This window comes from Nyctibius grandis, chromosome 8, assembly GCF_013368605.1.
Source record: "Nyctibius grandis isolate bNycGra1 chromosome 8, bNycGra1.pri, whole genome shotgun sequence".
Taxonomy (NCBI): domain Eukaryota; kingdom Metazoa; phylum Chordata; class Aves; order Nyctibiiformes; family Nyctibiidae; genus Nyctibius; species Nyctibius grandis.
Genome location: NC_090665.1, coordinates 22,949,079 through 22,966,094, shown reverse-complemented (window position 1 = coordinate 22,966,094; position 17,016 = coordinate 22,949,079). Strand labels below are relative to the sequence as shown.

The window sequence follows — 17,016 nt, the reverse complement described above, 5'->3', positions numbered from 1 at the left end:
GTTCCTTTTTAGCTCATGTGGGCTTAAAAGAACAACATAGGAGGGAGACAGAGAAACGCCCAAGGCAACATGAAGAACCCAATGTTTATTATTTACTACCTAAGCCAATTTCATTCATCTGGCAGGACCTGAATCAGAATAGTTTTCATTTCTGGGATCTGGCAGCACTGATGATGGAAATAAGCTTCTGTTACTCTTATTTTTCATTTCATTGTTTTTTAAACTCCTTTTCTCACAGTGCTTGTGAGAAGGAGCCGGATCCTGCCTGAGCTCACGCAGGATCAGCAGAACAACTGACTTCTCAGCTGCAGAAGCTGGTTTTATGGCAGCTTGAGCTAGAAGTCCAGTGTGACAGTCAAGTTTCAGGGCTGGATCTCAAAGGTGGGAACAAGTCCATCACCTTCTTTTGTTCATAATTAGGAAAGATGAAGTCTGGAAATCATCGAGAGATCACATCTGGCCACATTCCCCCATTACAGGTTTCTAGACAGCTCCTAGGCATTAGATTAATAGATGCAATCACGACAGACTGAGCACATTCAGACACTGACAGCACAGCCGAGAGCTGCAAGCACATCCGTGCGTGATGTGAGAGATCATTACGATATAAGCAACTCCCTGAACTCTCTGGAGAACTGAGCAATCTCCTGAAGCCCCTACTGCAGAGCAACTCTCTGGGACAAGTAATTCCCACTCACTTGGTAGGGCACATGAGGAGGGACGCTTTGCACTGCTGCGGGAACGGAGCAAAACCACAGCCCCCCGTAGTTTTTTGAGTCAGGGAGATAATAGGGTTCAATAAATGATCAAATGTCGCGCACAGTCTGAGCCATTTATGAGAATACAGAAATGCCATTTAAGTCTCCTGCTCTGATACAGAAGCACTGTAACAAGGCAGACTTGATGCTGTGGTCAAGCCCACCCCTCTGGACAACACCCTCCCACCACGCAGTGTGGTATTTACCCCCGCGTGCCCACCCTCACAGAAGAGCTGCAAGTTGGGGGTCCTCTAGCACAACAGACTACAGAAACGCTCAACTCCTGGCCAAACACAAACAGGGCCCATTTCACCTTCCCCTCCTCGAGAGGGGCACCAGCCACACCACCACTGGTACGTGCCCAGCACTGCCTGTTAGCAACTCACGCAGTCTGCATGGGACTTGACACAAACCTACCCCAGGGCCCCAGCCATGCTCTGCATCTGCCAGGGATGCCCCAACACCTTCATACACCTGGCAGGGTCCCAGCCTCTGCAGACATGGGCACTCCCTCCCCTCTGATACCCATCGCCTGAAGGCAGCAGAGCAATTCAACTCCCATCTTGAAAACCACAAAGCATCCAGAGAGCTGCATGCGCTCTTATCCCCTTGCTTCTCATCTTGCTCCAGCACATGTCTTGTTCCTCTCGCCTCTTCTCCATGCCAACCCTAAGCCTTCAGAGATGTCAGAATCTGAAATCCGCCCACGGCTGATCAACCCCAAATTACATTCCCCCAGGCAAAACCACCCAGACGAAAGGAATGAGTTCTGATGCCACTTGTCCGCGCTGGCCATTTACTCCAGCGCCCAAGGACGGCCACTCCCGTAACGGTGCCACTGCCCTGCCCCATCCCCTCCCTGCTTCTCCAAACTTCAGATGCCGACGCAGCCCCGAGGACGGGAGCCAACGTCCACAAAACCGGACGCTTTTCTCTTCCCAGGGCACCTCTCCGAACGGACCCCCGGCCCCACGCACGCACCCTCACCTCCGACCAGCTCTAACTTAGCAGAAAAGGGAACAAACCCAGCGCAAAGAGGGCCAGCACCGGCGGGGCCGCCAGCACCTGCGGGGCCGCCCGCCCGACGGGGCCGGGGCCGCCGAGCCCGCCCGCCCCCGCCCCGCACTCACGGCGCCCGGCGGCAGCAGCACGGCGCCCGCCGCCCCATCGCCCCCCGCCGCCTTCGCCTTCTCCTTCTCCGGCTTGAGCGCCGGCGGCTGCTGGACGCCGATCTTCACCATGGCCCCGCGCCGCCGCCGCCCGCGCCGCCGGCACCGGCACCGCACCGCCCCGGGGAGGGGCCGCCACCGCCCCCGGCACAGCCCCGCGGCGCTCCCCTGCCCCCGGCCCCGCCCCGCCGGTGGGACCGGGGAGGGGTGTCCCCCCCGCCGAGGGCTGTGAAGACACACGGGGGTGTGCAACCCCCGGGGCACCAGCGGGCTGCGGGGGGCCCGACCGCACCGCCCCGGTCCCAGGCAATGAAACCTGCCCCGGCGCTGTGCCTGCCCGCAGCACCCCCGGCTGCTGCCCACCCGCGGCCGAAAGCCCTTCGCTCCCCCACCAGCCACCACCGGCTCCTGCTGCAACACCCTTCGGCTGCAGCTGTGGAGCCCCCTGGCAGGGTCGGGATACGGGGGTGCAGCGGCAGCCCCAGGGAACCCTGGCTGTTGGTGGTGCTAAATTTTCAGTACTGCAAGTGGCACTGCTGAAATCGGGTCAGCAAACAGAAAAAAAACCCAAAAAAACCCCAAACAAACAAAAAAAACCCCAAAATAAAACTAAACAACCCACCAAGCCTGAAGATGCATCAGCCTGGAGCAGATGCACACAGAGAGCAGCAGTTACTCTGGGGAAAGCTCAGAAAAACCCAGCTGCCATTCACTTCAAGGCCTGATACCAGAACCCACGGAGGAACCAAGAGCGTTTAAGTGGTCTCTCCTCCAGGATGAGCTCTGGGCAGCAGAACAGATGGATTACCAAAAGCAGAGCATGGCAGGCAGAAGAGAATTTCGGTGAGTTGCTTTTGTGCCAGTAATTCTAGTCTTGTGCCATTGGATGCTGGTTGGGGAGCAGCAGGGAGCAGAGCTGCCTGTGAGGGGCTGCGGATATAAAGGCAGGAACTACCTGGCTGTACGCAGGGTTCACTGAAGCACTTGCACAGCAAGGAGTAAAGAGCACGGTGAGTCTTGTTAAGGCAACAAAATGTAAAAAAAAAAAAACAAACCACATTAACAAAACCCTCTCTGCCAGCCATGGGTAGTAAGGAAAGTAGAAAACTGTCAGTGGAGAAACACAGCGATGCCCTTACATTGATTTGGTCCACTAAAACATAGTATTTATTTATAATAAAGTCGTTATGAGCATTTTCTTTCCATCCAGAAGGATTCATTACATACTGAGTGCTTTACATCATGTTATGAACTAACCCATTGATAAATTAGTGCTAAATTTTATTTGCAAAAGGCATCTTTGGCAGGGACTCAACGTTGACTCACAACAACAACTGCTCATAGTGCTGAACTCATTGCTCATATTGCCATTGTTCAATATTTAGAGCCACTCAGTCCTCCCGGCATCCCGCCGTGTGGGTAAAAGTTACATCAGGATTGCAAGTTTTATCTCACACAGAGGTAAAGGGCAGCATTTCCAAAACAGCCCCTAATTTTAGGAGCTCAAACTGAGACAAGATGGCCCTGAGTTTCTGGCATCAGGAGTGCTTACACCAGATCCAAACATCTCACACTCAACAAGCCAGCCAAGAGACACCACCAGGGTCTTCTGTGACAACAGCTATAACGCAATTGCTAACTACTCTAATAATGTTTATCCTAAATGACATGTAGCCTTAGAGCAAGGACGTGTCCAGAACAGGAGCAGAGGGGCAGAAATCCCTGTGCCCCAGTCCTCTCAATCCACCAGGTTATCCCGCTTTCTACCCCATTCATCACTCTTGGGCATAGCTTTGGCCCTGCCTTTTAGGTTGTGTCGTGCTTCCCTGCCACACAGACCCAGCACAGGTTGTTTGCCTCCACTCTTCCTCGTGTGGAGCTCGTACAAGAAATGTTATGTTACCTCCATTGTCTCCAGTCCAATGGTCCACTGGGCAGCTCTCATCACAGAGAAGAAATCTAAAGCCAGGATACCAGCTGGGGAAAAGCAATAGGAAATCTCTCAATAATTCTGATAAATGGCAGAGAAAGCTTGACATGAAAATCTTTAGTTTAAAGGCAGAAGTTGTAGAAAATTGGGGTTTGTTCTTTCCATCTGTGGCAAACATTCACCCCACATCCCCAGTCAGTCAGCCTGGGGTACTGGTGGGACAAGCCTGCAGTTGGGAGAACAAAGGATCCTCTCCGAATATTTAGGTCATTTCTGAAAGATACCGAGAGAAATAAGCATGAGGCTCCTGATGTTCATCAGGGCTCCTGACAGACCTAGTCTATCGATTTTCACAGGGGCAAACAAAGCGAAAGGCAGCATCACATCATGCCAAGCCAGCAGCAGAGCACCAGGCAGCAGTGACAGTGGCTCTGCCCTTTCTATGCAGGTCAGGTGCTGGCCTGTCAACTACTGAATCAACCTGGGTCCTCCCTGGAGCACAACAACTCATTTCCTGTTTTAAGTGGAAAGCAGCATTGATCAAATACGTGAGACTGACATCAGAGCGTATCTGTCCGGGGAGTCCCCTGTTCACAGCTCTGAAGCAGCCTGCTTGGACCAGTCTGGCTATTCTCCATCAGGAAGCCCCACCCGAGAGCCCATTGCCCTCCCTGGTCGCTGGTTCTGCACCTCGTGCCCAGGCACGGCTTAAATGATGTCACCCTGTAAAACATGAACTGGCCCCTAAAAGCACCCACAGAGCAAAAACTGCTCCCTATGAGGTCAGGAATCCTGCAGGATGCTGTTAATGTTAAAAAAAGCATTTTTTAAAAGTGCATTTTAAATTATTTTTTTTTTTAATGGAAATACACACGAGTGCCTCAATCTACCAGCGTGCAGTATTTGTGAACACAAGTGGAATACTCCAATAGTTTTACTGTACCACAAAAAAAATTTGCAGGACTGGCAAGGAAGGCAAGTTACTCTCAGTGTAACAATGAACCCAAAACACGTATTTTAAAAATGTATAGGAAAACATCCAAATGATTATAGAATAGGTCAACATTAAAGGTCTAAAACTTTTAAGTGTCTTTACTTATTTCATGTTTCAAAATGTAGTACCAGTCAGAGCCATGTCATTCTGAGGCACCTCCTGATTTCAATCACATATCTGGATAAATGGCTTTGCAAGCATTAAGAAAAATCACCCTAGTCATAATATGCCGAGTTTCAAACTGAAAGAAATTTTCAGGAAGGAATCTCCTCCAGCTATAGGCCCTTCAGTCTGAGGCTTAGAGGATAAACACTGACAATGAACTTAATGTTTCTCACTAACGGAGCTTAAAAAAATGTCTCTTGCCTTGCAGTGGAGAAGCAGCTTATAAAACATCTTGCTCAAGTCTACTGTCTTTTTTATTATTAAGCAAGCAGGTTTCAGTTTAAAACTGCCACCTTACTGATTTCATTAAAGCCACATGATATTTTATTAGTCTTTGATAACAAAGTTTCCATCTTTTGCATGTAATTAAGTTGAATCCCAGGAACAATTCACTTGACTGATCTTTCATTAAGCACAGCAGCACGATAGCACTTCTCCAGTAATGGATTGGTGGGAACTTTATAAATCTTTATTAGAGGAACTGTCCGCTACCTTGCCACTTTTCGCCTTTCAAAAAAGTACCACTTTAGGTAGAAAAAAAAATATCACAGAAAGAGCACAAGATAACTGCCTTAATATATTCTGAGCCAACCAAAATGTGTTTGCATTTACTGAGCTGCATCTATTTCAGAGGTCTGCCTGGTGTATTAATAGTCCCTCACTATATCAGGCTGGAAGAAAATGTGAATTTTAGAGCCCTTAAATCATTCTGCTTTTCCACTGCAGTTCCAATAAGGGCTTGTACTAGACAGCGTGCTGTAAAAATGAGAAGAACTCAGTAATGCACTGAAAGTATACTTTTATTTTCCCTTCCGATGCCATACTGATCAGCTGGGTAGAAAGCAAGAGACAGGCTGGGCTAAAAAAAACAAAAGTAAAAAAATCATAATCACTCTTAAAGGAACAGACCACAAATGCGGAGGACGCACTGATGGGCTTTGCTATTGCTATTCCTTGTATAATCTACTTCTAATCACCCCACATAACTGCATGAGGCAAAGCAATTACCTGTAGCCAAAGGTGGAGAATCAATCCAGTAGTTTCCATGGAAAGTTACAGCATTCATCTGCAGGTGAACTGAGCTGAATTTCTGGTCACTCCTGGGTGTGCATGCCACACCAGCTGGGGTAACATGTCGGCCCCTACTACAGCTATCAGGGATCGAGCCTTTTGTTCCTTCTTTTCTCTTCTTTGAAACAAAACTGATGGTTAGGCAGCAGCAGGAAGCCCTGGGCCACCTAGGAGGGTAAGTGGAAATCTATTACCATTAGGTCCTTCAAAAATAACAAGTAAGTAATTTTCTCCTAATAGCAAGAATTATCCTGGATTAGTCACCCTCCTGGAAACTAGCGAGCTCCAGGTATGTCAGGTATCTCTCTTTCATAAACTCTATAAAAGGCTAACACTTAGCATCCTTTGGTCAGTACTATAAAAAAACCCCAACTATCTACATTTCAAAAAGCACGCATAGACCAGATGTACAATGGATCTGACCTGAACCACTGCGTTCAGTTAACCACTGGTGGCAGGACTGTTGTAAGCCAGAGCCAGGATGCTCGTTAACATCTGATTGCCTGCTGTGGCACCACAACCCCCTAACAGGCATGTGCGAAAAAGTGGGGAGGGATGGTGAGAAAGGGAAGGAAGAAGGTGGCTTGGAGACAGCACCCTAAATACCCAATCTGTATTTTTATGTCATAGGATAAGCAAGAGGCATACCAGAGACAACAAAACTACCAGAACTGTTGTACAGTTTATACTGTGTATGATTTAGAGGGAGTTTTTCTATAGAGGCATCCACAGTTTAACCGGAAACATGTTAGGGGTTCCACAAATCAAAATACTTTGGAAAACTCTGTGCAGAGTACTTCATATCACTTCTGGAAAGGCTATGACTAGCAGGGAGGGCATTCAAGTTGGTGGGAAAGCACTAGTGAAAAGAACAGGATACAAGCCTAAAAGCCAAGAAAGCCCAGGGAGTGGGAAGGGCCCTACTCCTCACCTCTACATGTGAATGCAAGTGTTAAAGTACAGATTAGGAACAAACACAGGAGAAAGGGAACGTAGGGGAGATGCTGGTTTAAGAAGATAAAAGGCACGGAACTAGATTTAAGTAGTTGTGGGAGAAGGCAGGTGGGAGATCTCAGGCCCAGAGTTCAGCTGCATCCTTCCCCAGTTCCCAAAGAGTCCCAAAGAGGGACCCACAAGTACAAGAGAAGATGTAATCTGAGCTCCTGCTTCTCCTTTCCCTTCTGTCACCTCATGTCTAGTTCTGTATTCAAGAACCGGACTTTTTGCTCTACCTGCACCAACCTTGTAATATTCTGCTTCTCTGATGCTGAAGGACGCCATTTGATGTGAAAAAGCCCAGGGCATGCGTCTTCTCTGGAAAAAAGAAACTGAACCAAAGCCCCCTTCTTCCTGCCAGGGACCTGCAAACCAAAGGAGTGGGAAGGGATTTTGGCAGGCTGGCTGATACTCCCCTCACCATAAGGACTAACATCATGAAGTCATTAGGCCTGGCAAAAACTATCTTCTGAGAGGTGCATGCAAGCGTTCCCTTGTCATGACGTCTGCCAAAGCAGTGTTTGAACCAACAGGCTCATCACATGAAGTTACTTAGTGTAGACACAGCACAGTACCAGTCTTAGATGTGGGGAGTGAAGCACCATTGACTCCAGTTTCTATAGTGTCTGGTGCCTGGCTCCAAGAAAATGTGCCTGTAATTAAATGCATATTTTAGTCAGGTACAGAAAAGTTGGGTAGTTTCAAGAGGTGTGCATTAGCTTACACCAGCAGCCCACAGTTTTCACCAGCTCATGCCCATCCATCATGCAAGTAACATACTGTGAGCAAAGGCCACCCCACACCTTTCTTATCTCAGTTTTTCTCTTCTTCAGGGCTTGCTCAGAGTGAGTTACCACGCTCAGCCTGAATAAAATGCTTTCTGGCAAGAGCAGAACAGACTGAAAAGAAAGGAGCGTGACACTGAATATCAGCACCAGTTCTCCAGCAGATTTTATGCAGGGAAGGAGGAAAGAAAATGTGGTCTCTTCCCAGGAGTCTCACTGTTGAAGAACTGGTTTTCAAAGCTCAGAGGCAATTGCTGTGGTGTTTCACGACAGCCACATCCTCTAAGAGTCTGCTGTCTCTTTCATTAGCAGATCTTCATGAACATCTCAGGGTTTTATGTTACACGCTTAGAAAACTACAATTACCTTGAACCCAAGAGGGATGAAGTATCACAGGACATCATAATACTACTAATAATCCTTAGGAGATGGAGACTTCAACGTTAACTGGCTGTAGGATTGAGCAAGACAGAGCCTGAATCTCTTCTCTCCCCTTTTGCCTCTTCTGTCTTTACTGAAATTTTTGCCTGGTGCCCAGCTGTTGCCCAAAATATTTGCACAGCAGGCACCTTCCTTCTTGCCCTGGTCCCTTAGATTTGGTACTTCTTTTTGGTGCCTTGCCCTTGAACGCAGTACTGAAAATACACACCAAAAAGATGAGAAAAACAAGAACAACAAAACCGTGGCCAGCAAGTTAGACAGACATACAGACAAAAATGTGTCACTGAGAACCCACGCCAAACTACTGCTTGGACATCCTCAGTTTTGCTGGAAGGCTGATTCAGTGAACAACCCTTTTGTTCAGACACCTTGTTTGTCATAACCAAACCTACTGCAAATTGGGTCACATGGAAAGAATCTGCCATCCCTCCAAACAACACATGGCATCCTATACATACCCATAATTTAATTAATACCTAACAAAATCTCAGTATTGCATGGTTGACAAAGGGTTTTCAGCACAAGAGACAGAACTGCTTTTATTTATAGCATCAGCACATACACAAATTCAATCAAGCTCAGAGTCAGCAATTGGCAGAAATCGATCTAGCCCTTGCTGTGTAAGTATCCACTGCTTTGCAGCCCAAATGAAATAAAAGCCAAAGCAAGCAAATCCAACCACATCTAGTAATTGCCATGCTCCTGTTCAGAAGGCCCCAGGGACAAGGGAACAAAGATGACGTCTAAGACCACCTTCACCAAAAATAGTTTTGGTTCAAACCCTGAGCGTAGGCATCTGTATCTAGGATAGCTGACTTCTCTAACCTCAGGAGCCTCATTTACTCTGAGGCCAGCTACCTTTACACAGCACCGAGAACAGCCTCATCAGCTTCACCCTCAACTGCTCCCACCAATTTGGCTGGCCTGGCCCACTCACCCATCAGCGTTTCTGGTGAACAAACAAAACTGCTTTGTACGCACATCTGCCCACAAGCCACTACTCCTCAACTCTGGGAGAGGGAAATTACTGAGAAGAAAAAGGACACCAAAATTTATTCTTAATATTAAGTGATGAGAATGATCTGTCGACTTTCCCTTGCACTCACCAGCTGAAACACATTCAAGCATTAAAGAAGCTGAAGGGAAACACCTGGTCTAGGGGCCTTCAGCTTTTCTTTGCTACAGCCCTACAAAAGTATAAGCAATTCAATATAGGGCTAGAAGTATTACCTATTCCCATCTATTGTATTTGCTTCCTCTTCACTTATTACTACTAATAACTATCCTTGACAACTTTAAGATGAGAGGTAGAACCTGAAATTCAGCTGATGAAATGGAAATTGGGTTTATCTTCCAAGGGATTGAGGAAAAGCAGCTGGCTTTCCTTTGGGGAAAAAAAGGGTTGTAGCTACTCACTCCCATTTACAGTGTCTGGTACACTCACATGACAGGGTTTCAGCTTCACAAACATGGCAGCAGCACTTTAGCCTGGTGATCTTACAGACCAGGGGTTGACATCAGGGCCCCTTCCAGAATTCAGTCATGAAGGGTATTTTTCCAGGACTTTCATCTTCACCCAGCTTGCCAGCCATAGGCAAATTCTTTCTGCCAGAGCCTGCCTCCTAAGGGACTGAGGAAGAAATAATATTCAATGGTGAAACACTTAGAAGAACAAGTTTCTATGAAACCTTTCTCACACACACACTTCACTGTTTGTTGTTGTTTCTTTGAAAACTGGCTTAACCTCACATGACATAGAGGGCAGCTGCTCATCAATAGAAGAGACTGCTTCATGAGGTCAATGGACTCCACCACAATTAGAAGACAACAGTGCCAATGGACAAGTAATGAAACATGTAATTAGATTAGCTCTAATCCAGCTAATTACATGGGCCCAACAGTCACGCAGCTAAAGCAAGCTCTCTATACTCTCTTCTTGTCCCCCTACACTGCTTGACACCTTTCTGCCCAGGAACAAGGGCAACCCAAATTACAATTAGATGCCCCAGATTACAAGTAGATGCCCAAATTACGATGCAATCTTTCTCTATCCACCCTCTCTTTGTAGCGTAGACATAGCAAATCCAGATGACTTTCTGTACAGAGCATCCTCCAATCGCAGCTTCCATTCCCCTGTGTTTCTATCTTCAAGGCCTATTAAATTGTATCCCCCTGCCACCAATTACCCCTGTCTCCCAGAACGTATATGCTGCTTTGATACTATATATAAGAAACCATCAGCTAGCAGATCATATGGACACAGCTAGTCCCTGTTCTGCCAGCGAAGATGCTGGTCAGCAGAGCATTTGAAGAGTCTTGTTAATGCCCAGAAGCAGTATTTTCAGGTTTATATTACAGCTGGAGTGCCATGAACATATATTTTTCTCAGGCTTTTTCAATACACCTAACACAGCTGCATCAACAGCCACACAGCTGGCAGCAGCAGGAGCAGGCAAAGCTGCAGTCCTGTAGAGTGGGACATCAGAGCACTCTCTTGGACACTTCAAGCATGACTGAGGTTACCCTTTGGGGTATTTCCACAGATTTTCTTCCGATAAATGGGCTGCCGTATTCTATGGCTCCCCACTTACATTGAGATTTGTCTTGCTGAAGTCCTGGGGTGCACATGCTGGCCCTGCTCTGTCTTCATGGTAAGCCTAGAGTGCCCTGAGTAAGTGGGACAGGAAGTTGGCAGTCTCATTTTTAATCACTCGTGGTTTTGATTTCATTAGGGGTTTTCCAGACTTTTATTCATCCCCTGTAAAATTTTCCAAAAAGCAGAAAGTCTAGTCAGCCAGGTCAGGTTGCGGAGGATATACCAGTCTGTCCCTCCACAAGTCATCACGACATATTCCCCTTGTCCCATCCTGCTCCGCCAAGAGGAACCTAAAAATCTCTCTTACATTAAGTACCACCATATAGGAATTTTTTTAAATCTCCTACTATCTTTATTGTCCAAGTTGAAAAGATGACACACTGTGGGTAACGGAGGGCCTGTACTGTGGGACTCCTGAAAACACAGAGCCAACTTTTATAGTTATCAAAAAGAAAAATCAGTAGTCTTAAGAGCTGATCTCCCACTCTGTGCTCTTGTGACTTCTGAATTATCTGTCACAGACCTCAGTGAGACACACCAAAACATGCTGGTGTCTGAATCCAAGAAAATCTCCTACCCAGCAGCATGTAAGGTTGCATCCCTGAATGAACATATTACGTTGTTAATGAGCTGAAAGCACCTCATGTATTAGAATCACTCTGTTTCTGAGTCAAGAAAGAGAAGTTACAGTGTCCCACAATCTACCACAAGCCATACAGAGAATATTCATATTCCAGACATGACCCCGGAACAGCACATAGCTGCAGGTATGCATGATGGCACACGTATACGAAAAATCCATGTGGATGCCTAAAGATGTATACTGAGCTGGCTCAAACCCCTCTGGATACAAGCCAAAATATCAGCTTCCCTAATGAGGGGCAGTCCTAAGAGGCAAGAGTTCAGAAGGCAATAAGCAACAGCATTACCTTTCTTCAAAAATCTCTATCCTAAGTTCGATGCTTGGGCATAAACAGGTCTTTCCCAGGACACGGTTCCAAAAAAAAAAAAAGAGGACTAAAACCTTTACTTAAGAGTCTTATTTTACAATTCCTGTAAATATTTTAAAAGGGCAGCAGACAGTCCCAGGGGGACACGAGATACAAACACCTTAAAACATTCCTGTTTGTTAAAATTAATATTTGATGAGTAATGTAGCCTCTGGGTTACTACAGCAGCAAGATCCATCACCTAGGTGACCAAGCACTAATGCTGTCAACATTAACCTATCCCTACACACACACTCACACCATGCACATTATCAGAGTTTAATTTCTTGCAAGATGTTTGTCTTCATACCACCAGACGGATAGTAACAGGCCATATGGATAGTCTCCGCGAGGAGTGAGCTTTCCTGACAGCGTCAGCCTGCCCTGTTAAGGAGGACTATTTCGGAGGGCATCACCCGTGTAAGAGCTGGGCACCGCAGGCATCCAACACGGGCAACCTGATTTACTCCTACAGTAATAAGCAGCAACAGAACTTGCATAAAAGTTATTAGGAAAAGCTTCTGATGGACAAAGGGGTCACTTAACACACTAGAGGGTATGAAATATAAATCTGCACAAACAGCAGGAATCTCTTGGAAAATGCATTGGCAAGGTCTTCCCCCAAACAAGCATTCCTTTTGGGAAGTCAAACTTTCACTAAGGAACACCAAATCCAATAAAATAAATTACCAAATCAGAACATTATCTATTATAGGGGGATGATCTACTCCAAATAATCGTGTGCCTTCTACCTGTTTAAGGCCTTGCAAGCAAGTCTTCACAGCACAACACAGTGGAGCAGTTCACGAGCTTGCCCTGAACCACTAACTAGGTGACAGACCAGAAGAGCTGCATGAGGTAACCAGACTTGTGACGAAACTCCGAGAGTCTGGGTGTCTTCATACAGCACTGCATGCGGCTGAGGGCATGCCCTCAACTATGGGCTTCCACTAAAGCTGTTTCTGGACATCTGAGATACACTCACGAGTACAGATGTGTTTGTTTACAACCAAGCAACACATCACTTTGATTACAAAGATTAAACCCAAGACTCCTGAAAAATACTGATTTTTTTGGTAACAACATTACATAATTGGTAACTTCCACAGTCTAAAGGGAATTTTGGTTGGTTGGGTTAAAGGGAATGAAATTGGGATTTTTTTCCCCTTTGTTAAAGGCTGTCCTTATATCCCACAGAGAAATTAACTGAGGCAGAAATCTCTTTCCCTCCACTTTAATAAACAGGGATGACTCACTATTTCCCCATTTTGCTTTAAATATCCTGCCATCGTTATGGTTTGCTTTGCTCTTCTCTCAACTTCACACGGCACCTGCTGCAATGACGCAGGAAGTCCTCTGTGGTTCTTTTGCCCTTACAATAAGTCTCTCTTATCAAGAGTGCTCTGACCTTTAAACATCACTTACTTCACTTGCCCAGCAGATACTTGCAACACCCAAAGACACTGTTTCTCTGATCATGCTTTCCTAGATAGTAGGAGATTACATTGTCTTGACAGAACCAAAAAAAATATGCCATACCTTTTCAAGCCTTTACCCTCACCGAAGCACACTTGGACTTTGTGCTGCAGTCTAAATTTTCACAAGTAGAGTGAGCTGTTACAGTTTCACTGACACTTCAGTAGGCAGGGAAACCTGTTGAATCAAATTTATTTGTTTGAAACCTAAATGTTTGCTTCCTTATCTTTTTACCATCTCTCACTGCCTATGACCCATGTTCCTATGCTGAGTAAAAACTATGGTGTCTTTTACCTGCTTATCCACACATAGGTTGAGCAAAGACCATTAGAAGCCAAGCCCTTTGTAATCCTAGAGAACAAAGGAATAACTCTCCTCCTGATAAAGCCAGCTTTCTTGTCTCTCTCACTGGCTGATGATGGGATAACACTGGCAGAGGAAAACAAGATCTAGCTAGTGCTGGATCTGAGAAGATGAAAGAAAAGACAAAATTCAGAGAGAAATGAACCTTGGACAGATGAGAGAAATAAACACATTTCTACAGCAAAGGATCTTTCACACTGAGGCTAGACAAGGGCAAAAGATGCTAGGAGAAAACAGGGCCTCTCTGTCTCAGGAAAAAAGACATCTGCTGGCAGAGGGCTACTGGGCCCTGAAAGATTCAACCTCAACACAGAGAACACTTGAGTAGTGGAAAACAAAAAATAAGAGCACAGAAATGAATGTTTTATTGTTTGCTGAGAACTGTACATTCTTTGTTGTGGATAAACACGGCTTGAATTTTGCAAAGCTTTTGTATCTGCTTGCTTCCATCACGAAAACGCCCCTCAGAGGTGAGCCACTAACCAGGAACGCCCAAGGGCTCCCACCTCGGTCAAAGGAGAGGCTGGAGATGTCTAAGGGACTGAGGCTCAGCGCCGGCTGCGAGAGCTGACTAACAGCAGCAAAGTCCACATTTCATGAGAGAGAAACCAAAGGATATGCACGCCCCGATTTGCTGATATCAGACAGTGAACAGTGTCCCTTTGAAATTCTCAGATGAACTAGCCGAGGTGAATAGTATACATCCATGTAGTTAACTGGCCAAGAAACTCTCCATGTTTTTTTGTGTGTGAATTATATGAAATTATGTTTTTCTAGTTCATACCCCTAAAAGTCCTCTTCAGAGGACTGTATATCCAAGGTCAGCATGTATTTTTGGACAACGGGCTAGCTTTAATGAATAACTGAACTTTAAACAGTGAATTTAATTAAAATGCATCACTTCGCTAGAAAAAATATTCAGCACTTGTGACATTACGCAATACTGCACTCAGTGCAAAGATACAAGATAAACAAGGAACGTCTGCGGTTTGCATATCACCCTGCATGACTGAACTTCCTATTACTTTCTACCTTTATCTTTTTAAATACATATTTGTATTTATATATTTAGAAGAGATAACAGGCTGACTGAACATTTCAGAACTGCCAACAGCTGCTCAGGTGGAAATCGTGCCATTATGAGATTGCAACCATGCTCAACTCTTCAGAAACAAGACTTCCTTCATTAAGCATGTGGTTGGTCTTTCCTGGAGAAGTAGTGAAATGCTGAGTGCTTCTAACTCCGTAACTCTGAGAAACTAAATGGGTCCTAAATGCTGTCATCCTGTTTTGACTTTCATTTTTATCAATCTCAAAACCAAGATGCAACAACAGGAAAAGCCAGTAGGATTTTGTCTGTTGTTTCAAAGTGCAAGAGCAGATCATCATGGCGCCTGAAAGGCAGTAGTGTAAAGCTTCATATTTTACATAACGACAAACAAGAGAAACTTTATTTATCTGTTTCTTTGTGGGGAAAGCTCACACTAGAGAAAACCCAAAAAACCAGGATAGAACTGCTTGAAGAAATCATGAAAGGAGACCTTCAAAGGAAGCAGGCACAGAACCTTTGGACTACTCTTTTTTCCCTTTTTATAATGCACAGAGGACACGAAAGGGGTTTTTTGGTAGTTCTTCCTTATTCTAAAAGGAATTTTTTTTCTCCTGCTTCTCTTTTACATTAAAAATTCAAGTCTTGCCTAGAATTGAAGGCTCTGAGGCAAACAGCATCAAAGACATGGCACGAGTCAGGATCAAGCATATTGTTAAGGACATTTGGTTAGTGCCCATCTTGCATTGGATTCTCAAGGCTGTAGATGAAAGTCAACAAATTGGAAGATTCAAAAACCAAACTAAAGCAAATTTAGTTCAGCTGCAACAGATATTTTTAAAAATGCAAAAAATTAACTTTCAGTCAGCAGCAGTGGGACAGTGACCGTGTAACGGCTGGGTCTGTTCTCAAGCTCAAAGAAATGCTTTAAGCTAACATGCATCCATATATGTTTCAAAATAGAAGTTCTGCCTCTAAGCTGTGCTGACGGAGCAGTGCTGGGCTGCTGCTAAAGACCAAGTGCTGGCCCATGACACCACAAACCCAAACCTGAACCAGAGCCACTCCTTTTGCTCAGTTCATATCAAAGGCAGACAGGCAAGCCAGCAGTTTACACTGAAGCTAGAGAAGGAAAAGTACTCCAGTGCCTGGACAGGCTTAACATACACTGAAGTCCATCTCTGGGACACAAGTTTGAGATATTTCATCACAGCCTGTGAGCTCAGCCCTAAAAGATGAGCCTATATGGTCCACACAAAACCAAAGAGACCTATCAACACACTGTGGAAGGACACCTAAGCATCACAACATCTTGAAGCACTTCACCTGCCTTTCTCCCTCCTTTTCCCTTCCCATCATGATAGTGTCTTGCACTGCCAAGCCATTTTTCCTGTCCAGAAGCCTGCTTTTTTCCCAGGATGTTTGCTAAACTGGGCAATGCTTGAGGAATAGGCTTTAAGTTACCTTTTGAGACAGGCTTGAATCCCAAATCCTTTTCCTGCTGAAGGGAATGGTACTTCGTCAGTTGCCTGGTCTCTTTTCTGAGCAGAAAAGCAGCAGCAGGGATGTGGGAGAAGGACTGGAGACTTATTATTTCTTGTGCATCAACAGAACCAACTTCAACGTTTAAGTCTGTTGTGCCTGCAAACATGCCAGATAATTTTCTCCCCAGCATACTTCTTCTAGGAGGAAGAAATATTTTTCTCTCTCAGGCTGGTTGTTGGTGAAATTATCTGCTAAAAAAAAAAAAAACAACAAAACCAAAAAAAAACCCAAAAAAACCCCCACACATCTTATTTGTAAAGCAAACACTTTGGATTTGGAAGTCAGTAAGAAGCAGATGTGGCACATCTGATGACATGTTGCCAGTTTCTTTCTCAAGGTAGAACTGAGCTTTCAAAGCTGAAAAATTATTATAGCTTTTTCCCTGTTCTGTATGTGTGTTTTTGGTGAATTGCCTACTGCATGTTGAGTTAGGGATGCTGAGCGCCTGCTCATGTTCTCAAATTCATATGGCTATGTTGCCCTAGTTAGGATTAAATGATACATTACACCCCGAGTCACCCTCTGCTAATGCCTGCTAGATGTTTTCTGGCATCAAGTTTTAGAATTGGAGCTGGTTGGGAATTTTCCATAGGGGAGATCTGAAAGAGAATTCTGTGTCTGAGAAAACAGAATTTTTCCATGAGGGGAAAAAGGTTGCTTCTGCCAAAAAAAAATTTTAAAAGGTTGGTT

At 45.3% G+C, this 17,016-nt stretch overlaps 1 protein-coding gene across 4 annotated transcripts in view; it reads right to left on the bottom strand.

Moving 5' to 3' along the window:
* Window positions 1-16,294, bottom strand: part of ITM2C (integral membrane protein 2C) — a 39,772-nt gene extending 23,478 nt beyond the window's left edge. For 2 of the 4 annotated variants that reach the window (XM_068406410.1, XM_068406413.1), the window contains exons 1-4: window positions 16,246-16,294; window positions 9,754-9,939; window positions 6,025-6,254; window positions 3,831-3,904 (exon numbers count right to left, since the gene is read on the bottom strand). In XM_068406410.1, the coding sequence (XP_068262511.1) occupies window positions 3,831-3,904; window positions 6,025-6,254; window positions 9,754-9,755 (306 nt within the window). In that variant the 5' untranslated portion in view covers window positions 9,756-9,939; window positions 16,246-16,294. Of the gene's footprint in view, window positions 1-1,888; window positions 2,000-3,830; window positions 3,905-6,024; window positions 6,255-7,329; window positions 7,449-8,234; window positions 8,244-9,753; window positions 9,940-16,245 lie in introns of those variants that run through there. The other 2 variants (XM_068406411.1, XM_068406412.1) reach the window with 2 other exon arrangements.
* Window positions 16,295-17,016: the final 722 nt, after the last annotated feature.